Source organism: Pisolithus orientalis, assembly GCF_024613125.1.
Source record: "Pisolithus orientalis strain OTSU chromosome Unknown F5J12scaffold_16, whole genome shotgun sequence".
Lineage (NCBI taxonomy): Eukaryota > Fungi > Basidiomycota > Agaricomycetes > Boletales > Pisolithaceae > Pisolithus > Pisolithus orientalis.
Window position 1 is genome coordinate 892115 of NW_026260797.1, and position 9150 is coordinate 901264.

A 9150-nucleotide genomic window follows, 5' to 3' on the forward strand; every position below is an offset into this window, starting at 1 on the left:
TGAGGCCTAAGTAAAATTCGTGTGCGCAGAGCATACCGCTTCGAAGGTGGACGAAAGATGGCGTGAGACGTGGGACGTCGACATGACCCCTATTGCTATTAGCCCTTCATGTCCCGGTTACCCTTTTTTTACCTCCAAATTGACGTGATAGACTCTTCTGGGCAACTTGCTAGCCTCGAGTATCTATGCAACCACGTCACCTTGTTGGTAGATCTTTCGCACGGGCTGTTCCAAATACACTCAAAAGAGATCAGGTCCCGTAAAGATGGCACTTGGAGCGTTAAGAGCCTGGCATTGGTGAGACAAAAGATAGTATACTACTGTGTACAAAGGAAAGAAGTGCGCGTAAGCCAGTGGCCCCTTTTCTCTCCAACTTCGGTGTGGTCGGAGGACACCGTGCAGGCAGCGTCATCGGGATCATCCGTCCACAAACTCCCATCATATAGTCCGTCGAGGTCTTCCACTGATGATGACGAGAATAACTCTGCATCTTGCACATCATCAGAGCCAGGTAAGGTCTGACGCCATCGTTCGACCATGCGTTTGGTTGCGATGAGATCTCGAGGCCGTACATACGGTATCGGGGCCCAATCGGAAACCTCACCAGAGGCACCTCTCTCAGAATCCAGGGCAGGTACTACCTCCGCGGCGTGTGCGGACGATGCTGGCTCTAAAACGTACTGAGCGTGATGAAACCAAAGACGGGGGCGCGGTACCTTCACTTTTCCCGGTCCAGCTGGACAAAGAATCGACGATGGTAGCTATGTCATCGATATTGTCGTGTGGTGGAATGGGTATTTCACCTATTACATAATCTACCGGTTCTGGGATCTGGTCAAAGATTCCAAGCCTGTCTGAGAACCTACCAAATTAGGCGGAGGCTTGCTTACGCACATAGGGGGGAACGTATCCATCTTCGACAGCGAGGGCAGAAGCAAGCCAATATATCGCAGCATGAATTACTGTAGGATCTCGTGATTGGGCACCCATCGGTGGGGACACGAAGGCGTTCGTAAAACCTACAACAGTTCTCCCAAAACGAGCAAACGGAATGATAGGTTTCACATTACCTCTAGAGAATGCACCAAAAACCCACTGCTGATAGGAAGTCACTATGAAGTATGTAGAGTGTCGCCGAACACAAGTATCCCAGAGCTACTGCCTGGTGAGCCATAGAACTTTGCGTGTTACTAAACATACCCTGGCCCAAAGACGTTCCTTCGCGCGTAGGGGTGGTGCATTGTTTGTCGGAAGCTGATGGTACATCAGTATGTTTACAAACAATAGATTCCAGTACTCACAGACTTCAACTCGGTGAACTGCCACATGTCCTCGTCGGAAAGCACCCATGGCGGTTGACATACCACAACCACAGAATTATATCTAATATCTGGTGACGGTGGATTACGTGTGTCTGTGAAGTAAAATTCTTTGCATATGTCTGTGTTATCGGTTCCGGTATTATCTGATACGAAATTCCAATCCCGGATCTGAGGAAAAATGATATGGAGGACACGTTGTATTGTCCGCAGAGGGAAGTGGTCAATCCAAGACCACAGGCTGTGACTGGATTAGTAAGCTTTCTGGGGAGGTGGCATGTCATGCTTACCGGGTGGAATCTGTGATAGGGGCTGGTATGGTTGTGCTGACCTTGAATTTCCTCGCCGATGGAACGGTTATGATTTCTCCACTCTCCTGGTCTTCGTTCCGGAAGCCAGCTGATTTTGCAGGTACACGTGCCGAAATCCCTAGGAAACACACAAATTAAGTATTAGCTGGTCTGCACAAAATTGTTCTTACATTCAGTAACCATTTCATCGAACGACGGTCCCAAGTAGTGGATGGCGGACAAATGCCTGTATTTCCTGAATCGCGTAGAGAGGGTATTGCGATGGCTCTTATGTCCTGGAGGCGGTAGATCTGGAGTATCCGGGCCGTACTTGAGCTCGGGGAGGACAGCATCTCTGAGGTACCCTCGAAGATCGTCTGTCCGTTGCCATATCATGGTATGAAGTATATGTAGGATTTCGAGTTCGCCATCCCTATAAATCCTCAACCTTGACGACCAGAAGTACAAGACTTGCTAGTATAAACCACAGTAAGACCACAATAGCCTAATTTGGTTATCGGCGGGATCCGGTCTCTCGGTAACTGCCGTTGCAGTCAAGTCCGCTACACACTCCAAGGACGGCCTCGTCATCGTCCCTGCGGTTATCGCATCAAGCCCAATCCAAAAGGTATGTTTTCGCCGCTTGATACGCCCGGGACGCCGCTCGTGGTGGTTGAACGCTGAAGTGCTGTTCAATCCATGTGTGTGGGAGGGTGGATGCTGCATCAACCTCCCAGATGTTTGGTTGCCAGAGTTGACTGACTTACTCTTATCATCCCAGCTTGGAATATGGGTGCTTACAAGTATGTCAGCGAGTTGTACAAGAAGAAGCAGTCCGACGTGTTACGATTCCTGCTCCGTGTCAGGTATGCGGTGGTCGATATCCAAGGGTGCATCTCTCAGTCCTATGTAGGTGCTGGGAGTACCGTCAACTGAACGTCATCCACCGCGCGTCCCGTCCATCCCGTCCAGACAAGGCTCGCCGTCTAGGATACAAGGCGAAGCAGGGTTATGTTATATACCGCATCCGTGTGAGGCGGGGTAACCGCAAGAAGCCTGTGCCGAAGGGCAAGTCCTGCCGTTTGTGCGCACTTGGACTGTTACTGAGCTTGAGATTTAGGTGCCACTTATGGCAAACCTGTGCGTCAGGGTGTCAACCACCTTAAGTTCCAGCGTAGCTTGAGGAGTGTCGCGGAGGAGCGTGTCGGCAGGCGCTGTAGCAATTTACGAGTCCTGAATTCCTACTGGGTGAATCAAGACGGTGTTTACAAGTACTACGAAGTCATCCTTGTTGATCCCAACCACAAGGCTGTGAGTTCCCGGTCTCGTTTTGGTCAGCTCTCCTGGTTAAGATGTCATAGATTCGTCGGGATCCCCGTATCAACTGGATCACAAAACCTGTCCACAAGCGTCGCGAGGCCCGCGGCCTCACCAGCGTTGGGAAACAGGTTCGCAGATCCCGCTCACTCCTCCGGGGTATTTCCACTTACACTGTTCCAGAACCGGGGATTGGGCAAAGGTCATCGTCACAACCACGCGCCTGCACGGTCCACCTGGAAAAAGCACAACACGCTCAGCTTGCGCCGCTACCGGTGATTTTGCATGGGCGACCAGCCTCTTTGTTGTATGCACTATACGTATCCATGTTTGCTACGGTCATGCGTTTCCTCGAGTTGCAAAAGACAGCATTCATCTATTCTATTTTTTTTGTCTGAAATCACCGATCGCCATTGGGCGTAGGACTTGGGCTGTGCTGTGTTGCAGAGTTAACCTCGTGCGGTCTGCATGTCTGTTTACGTACGCGTGTGGGAGCCGACCGCAGCCTTCTAAAATTTACGTTGTGGAGAGCTCTCGCCAAGTGATATAAGTTAATCTCGGAGGGGAACAGCCCCGTGTTGGATTTCTACTCTTATACCCCCATCGATACCCAGCCTGAGCTTAACTACCCTCGCAATTTCGACACCTTCCAACGGGACACGGTTTCAAACGATGTTCCGGAAGCGCAGCCCCTGGAGTATATGGGCACTATGTGCCTTTGCGATGACGTCTGGGTCCATCGCCCAAAACACGAGTGTGATATGGGTGATTGAAGATACGTATGAAGGACAAACTTTCTTCGAGTCTGTCATTGTTTCGCATGTTTGCCATAACGTTGGTGTGCTGACACGGTGCCCAAGTACTTTTGATTTCTATACCGGAACGGACCCAACAAAGTTCGTAGGCACCTTCATTTGCCGCCCACTCCACTCTGACTCTTGTGTTTTCCCTTGCGAAGTGGTATGGTAACGTGAGTCCAATGGCTCTGTTCTTCCGGTCAGTCTTTCCAATCGATGGACGAATATGCAGGTTCGTCGACCAGCAGACTGCATTCTCCAGTGGCTTGGCGTACGTCACATCGGACAACAAAGTCATCATGCAAGGTGACAACACAACCTGGTTGCCGTTGGGTACCAATCGAAGCAGGTAATGCTCGCATGAAACCAAGGTAGATTGCACTCGTTGACGTCAGCAGCGTTCGTATATCGAGCCAGGCTATGTACAATACTGGCCTGTTCGTTTTAGACCTCGATATGGCACCATGGGGTTGTGGTTAGTATTCTTTATGTGTGTGGTTTCCTGAGCTGATCTCTCGATGCCTAAGGTGTTTGGCCCGCTTTCTGGTAAGTGAATTCATTTAACTGAACATTCTACGCTTGAAATTCTGACGTATGTATGCACAGGACGCTAGGTAGTGGAACATGGCCTTACGTGAGTGCTGTCGCCTTTCCCTCAAGTTGCTATAATTCTTTCCCAAGAATGGCGAAATAGATATCATTGAAGGTGTACACGACAACGAGCATAACCAAGTAACCTGGCATACTGCTCCAGGTACGTCCATCTCACAGTTACCGAATGCACTCAAACACAGGCAAAAAAAGATTGCAACTTGACAGCTACGACCAACTTCACTGGTACTATTGTTGTGAGTATCATCCATGGATAACGCCAGGGCTCCCCTCATGCTCCATCCCAGCAAACCAATGGAGTCGATAACCTGCAATGTAACGCGTTTATAAACAATAATGCTGGCTGTGGCGTTACTGAATGGAGCCGAGCGTCTTATGGCCCATACTTTGACTCCCAAGGTGGAGGCGTTTTTGCAATGAAATGGGACGATAATGGGATCGCCGTCTGTTTGTACCTGAATCATGTTTGGGAGAAGCAAAAAAACTCAACCTTTTCAGGGTCCTTCTATCGTGCTGCTGTACCTGAGGACATAGTCGATGGTTTACCGGACCCATCCACCTGGGGCGAGCCCGTCGCAGAATTAGCTCCGAATTCATGTAATATCGCTCAGTTCTTCGCCAATCATTCCATAATTTTTGGTGAGTGACCTCCGTGGTGTGGTCGCGGATCTCCGTCAACTTTCCCGACAGATATTACATTCTGTGGTAAGACAGCCATCTGATTCGCAGGAACCTGCCGATATCAACTTTTTTTCTAGGTGATTGGGCTGGAAACTCCTATGCAACATCTGGATGCCCCGGAACATGCGAAGAAACACTGATGGATCCCGCGAACTTTGTGGTGGGTACACCAGGTTGCTGTATTGGAGTTATATAATTCCTTTCATTCGTAGAACGCTTCCTGGATCATCAATTCTCTGAAAGTCTATAAATCAGCAACACTATCTTCTGGATCTTCCAGTGCTGCCACGGCATACTATTCCCAATCAGCTGTGTGGATCGCCGCAGTCGCGATGACACTTGGCTGGCTCTCACTAATATAAGATGCTGGCATCTCATAGTTTTCCAATAACGACTTGCGTGGACCTTTGCAAATATATATTACTATGTTGTGGATCTTCATCCTTTTAACTACTATCATGCCACCCCTTTGCGAATGGACCCTAATCTGCAACATTGAAAGTTTGCCTCAGTACACTCTGCAATTGAGTGTAGAATATGAAAAAAGTTCAAGTGTGGAGCCTAAAAAGTGGCAAGCAAAGTCAGGTACTCAAATTAGGCTTGAGGTATTCAGTACATGTCTCAAGATCAAGAGCACTTGAAGACATGGATCCACTTTGGTTCAAACAGTACACATCAAAGGTCTCACATGGAGAGTTCTTCAACAGGAAAATGGTCCATGATGCATACAGAATATAGTTATCAGTACAGTGGTGTGAATTTCAATGACTGACAGCTGAAGTTGTCAGACTTTGACAATACTATCACTTACCCAGAGTTGCAAAAATGACAAGAGGTGCAAAATCATGATTCTACTACAACACAGTCAATTTTTTGCCCATCCAACAGTCAGAGAAGGATTCCCATATGTTTTATGACCAGCCCCTATTTTTTGGTAGAAAAAACAGTGCTGTAAGGAGCAAGATTCACTCAATACACATCAATTTTGTTATGCCCACATCAGGGGTCTTTCCTTTTTCAACTTCTCATGGTCACATGTGTCACATGCCTCATCATGCCCCTAATAACCATCATTGTTATGGGCATGTCCATGCTCAACCAATGGGTTGGATCTCCAGCAGTTGTGGTATTTCCAATGCCCTCTGATGCTGCACACCTGTAGGTGATCCAGTGTTCCACCCCCATCTCTGATGAATGGTCAATTTCATGTTTCACCTCTGACTCATATTTATTGCTCTGATTGTTTACTTCTTGCTCTGGTGTCAGGCTCCTCACTGTGCATTGATTGTGCAGCCAGTATAGCCATTGTTCCCTATGCTACCCCCATCATATGACACTGTATGACTCCTTTCTATTTCATTGTTTACTGCTGCAGATACTTACCATCACCTTGGCATGACTTGTATGGTACTCTTGTCCTGAGGTATATATACAGCCATACTGTACTCTGTATCCTCAGTTTTTTGATAGCTTGCAACTCAGCTTCATCCCTTTGCTTTTGTCCTTGTTCTCTCCCTGTTGTGATCTCAGAAGAACTCACCAGTGGAGCAAACCTCTGTTGGACTTTTGTGATAACTGAGCCATAGGGGTTATGATAAGTTTGGCCTGTAGTCTCCCCCTTGCACCACTCATGACTAGTCCATTTGATGAAGTCACTTGGCTTGGGCATAACAAAATCAAAAAACTTGTGCAGCTTTTTCGGGACTTGTTACCCTCTTCATGAAGGACAACTTGTCCCTTGGCTTACTGAACTTCAACGAAACCTCTTAATCTTCAAAATTGCTTTTGAGCAACATCCTTCTACCCTCAATCAATTTCACCACTCTACAGGCAGCCATTAGGCTTTAATAGATTGCCTCCCTAGAGTCTGGGCTCATGTCTCCCTACATGTAAAGTCACTCACCCACCACCCTCAGTTGCTGACAGGTTTTCTTCAGAATATAATTCCTCCCTCAGCCTTTGTTGTCACTATCCATAAAAGTGTCTAACCCACAGAAATCAAGGCCACTGGTCCCTCCTTGCTCTAATCCTCTTGGGCTTGGACAAAACCTGCCCCTGCCTCCTATCCTGCTTGGAAGACTAGGACCTTTGGTTACTGCAACAAATCCCCAGTTATCTTATCTATCCTGTTTTAGGGAGTCAGAAATTGCACTTAGTTCAGAAGAAGATGATCAGAAGTCAGAATCTTCACTCAGATCAGTCCTCAGAGAAGAACAGAAAGCCAATAAAGAAAGTATGTCCATGACTGTCAGTCATGGAGAATCTGTCCTGGAGATGCCCCCAAGAACCATATTGGAGGATGAGATGGGACAGAAGTTGGAGGAACAAAGAGTGCTGATGGCAGAGGAGCTCTGCCAGGCAATGCATGCAACTACAAGTGACCTGTTTCCTCAAGGTATGCCTACTAACTCAGCTTTGCAAGACTGGTATTGCCAGAACTTCAGGAAGGCTGTTCCCCCAGAGATCCCCACTAGTGGGGGCAGTAAGGGAAAGAGCCAGAACAACAAAGATGATGCAAAGTACTTGAGCCACCCACCCAATGGAGGTCAGGAGTTTAATGTTGGGTGACCTGGTGAATATGATGGAAGCCACAACAGGCTTCAGACCTGGATCATGCAGGTTGAAGGTTACCTGAACCTTAATTGACATGTTTATAACACCAAGTCACTCAAAATCTTGTTCACACTGATGTATATGACAAAAGGAGTGGCAGTTTCATTCACTGAGAACTATCAAAATGAAAACAAACTACTCGATGGAAGCATCTACTACACAGACACTTTCCAGCATTTCATGGAAAGGCTAAAGGCTATCTTTGAGTCCAGTGATCAAACCATGCTTGCAATTCTGTGTCTTTTGGATATCACACAGGGGAAATGAGAACTTGAGTTGTACATTGTGGAGTTTATGGGGTTGGTTAACAAGGCCCAACTCAAAGAAGAATTGTGTGAAGCAGGGATCTTCGGAAAAGGATTAAACAAAGAATATCATGACTGGGTCCTAAACTCCAGACAAGCACTGACTATGGTGGTTGAGTGGATTCAGTGTGCTGGGGAAGCCTGCACAGTGACCACCATGAAGCATATCCTGGAAGGGAAGGAATCTCGGTATGAATGCAAATACATTCATTACCATGGAGGTTCCTGAGATCCTGATGTGATGGACATTGACAAACATAAAAGGAATGTGCACTGATCTGGTTCAGAAATTAAATGCTTCAAATGTGGAGAAGCCAGTCACATTCAGCATGGCTGTAAGAAGAAACAACTTTCTAATGTTCACATAGTGGTTGCAGAAGATGGTACCAAGACCACCTACATTGGCAACTGGGAAGCTAATGGCAAAGAAAAGAAGTTGTTGGGTTTTTAAAGGGGACCTCTGGAATACCTGCTACAGTAGGTCCCATGTCCATATTGTCCACTAATTGTACCTCTATAGATGACAAGTCAAACATGCAAATTTGTTCTCCACTCAGATTGGTCATCTTTCCAGACTACAAAGCAGGAATCTGGGCATGCATTGACTCAGGCACTGAAGTTTCTTTGATCTCAGAGAAGATGGTGCAGAAACTCAAGATCCTGACCTACTGGGTCGAGCAGAAGTTTGAAACCACCTCTTTTACCAGAAAAGATGAAGAATGGGTTACCCACAAAGTAACTCTGAAGATGGAAATTAAGGAGCATATCATACAAGTCAAATGCTATGTTGGTCCCCTCATAGGGAAAGAACATGTTCTCCTTGGAATGCCCTTTCTCAAGGAATTCAAACCATGTATGAACTAGGAAGCTGGGAAAATTATGTGTTGGGATGATGGGTATGTCTATCCAGAAAAGGAGAAGGCTAATGTTTCACAGGTAACATCTTTGGACATGGACAGTAAGAAGGAATCTCTCAGTCTGTCCCTGAGAGTGGTAAAATAAAATCTGGTGAAACCCCAGACATAAAGATTAATAAAACTACCCTGTCCACAGAATTAGAAGTGGCTTTAGCTTCTAAAAAGGAAGAGGTTACTCTTCCAGAATGGTACAAGGAATTTGCTAAAGTATTTGCAGAAGATGTCATCCCACTGCCAAAAAATTGCCCTGGATTAGATCATGAAATCTGGTTGAAAGAAGATTTCAAGCTGAAGAAAGC

General features: G+C 46.8%; 3 protein-coding genes across 3 annotated transcripts; 2 read left to right on the plus strand and 1 right to left on the minus strand.

Annotated features, from left to right (window-relative positions):
• Positions 1 to 324: 324 nt before the first annotated feature.
• On the minus strand, positions 325 to 2160 carry F5J12DRAFT_135970 (uncharacterized protein). Its single transcript, XM_051738104.1, has 9 exons — positions 1801 to 2160; positions 1610 to 1748; positions 1302 to 1560; positions 1201 to 1254; positions 1071 to 1155; positions 895 to 1019; positions 717 to 831; positions 605 to 670; positions 325 to 518 (listed from the first exon to the last, which is right to left on the minus strand). The coding sequence occupies exons 1-9, from the start codon at positions 2003 to 2005 to the stop codon at positions 502 to 504; spliced, it is 1065 nt and encodes a 354-aa protein (XP_051599644.1). The 5' UTR covers positions 2006 to 2160; the 3' UTR covers positions 325 to 501.
• A 238-nt stretch (positions 2161 to 2398) lies between these two features.
• On the plus strand, positions 2399 to 3205 carry F5J12DRAFT_906058 (ribosomal protein L15e; the record flags this gene model as incomplete). The annotated part of the gene is made up of 5 exons (XM_051748741.1): positions 2399 to 2475; positions 2523 to 2677; positions 2730 to 2920; positions 2971 to 3057; positions 3110 to 3205. The coding sequence occupies 5 exons, from the start codon at positions 2399 to 2401 to the stop codon at positions 3203 to 3205; spliced, it is 606 nt and encodes a 201-aa protein (XP_051599645.1).
• Positions 3206 to 3453: 248 nt separating this feature from the next.
• F5J12DRAFT_836289 (glycoside hydrolase family 16 protein) lies at positions 3454 to 5510 on the plus strand. The gene is made up of 14 exons (XM_051745967.1): positions 3454 to 3729; positions 3787 to 3822; positions 3885 to 3896; positions 3956 to 4072; positions 4122 to 4198; positions 4251 to 4269; positions 4330 to 4357; positions 4405 to 4477; positions 4528 to 4571; positions 4623 to 4782; positions 4834 to 4974; positions 5026 to 5040; positions 5094 to 5176; positions 5229 to 5510. Exons 1-14 carry the CDS (start codon positions 3599 to 3601, stop codon positions 5376 to 5378), a joined length of 1086 nt encoding a protein of 361 aa, XP_051599646.1. The 5' UTR covers positions 3454 to 3598; the 3' UTR covers positions 5379 to 5510.
• The last annotated feature ends 3640 nt before the right edge of the window (positions 5511 to 9150 follow it).

Coding starts and splice junctions, on each gene's coding strand:
- F5J12DRAFT_836289 (XM_051745967.1), top strand. CDS start 3,599: ATGTTCCGGAAGCGCAGCCCCTGGAGTATATGGGCACTATGTGCCTTT. Junction 4,358..4,404: donor GTAGTGGAACATGGCCTTAC/GTGAGTGCTGTC, acceptor TTCTTTCCCAAG/AATGGCGAAATAGATATCAT. Junction 4,478..4,527: donor AACCTGGCATACTGCTCCAG/GTACGTCCATCT, acceptor AGGCAAAAAAAG/ATTGCAACTTGACAGCTACG.
- F5J12DRAFT_135970 (XM_051738104.1), bottom strand. CDS start 2,005: ATGATATGGCAACGGACAGACGATCTTCGAGGGTACCTCAGAGATGCT. Junction 1,561..1,609: donor CCTATCACAGATTCCACCCG/GTAAGCATGACA, acceptor ATCCAGTCACAG/CCTGTGGTCTTGGATTGACC. Junction 1,156..1,200: donor AGGAACGTCTTTGGGCCAGG/GTATGTTTAGTA, acceptor ACCAGGCAGTAG/CTCTGGGATACTTGTGTTCG.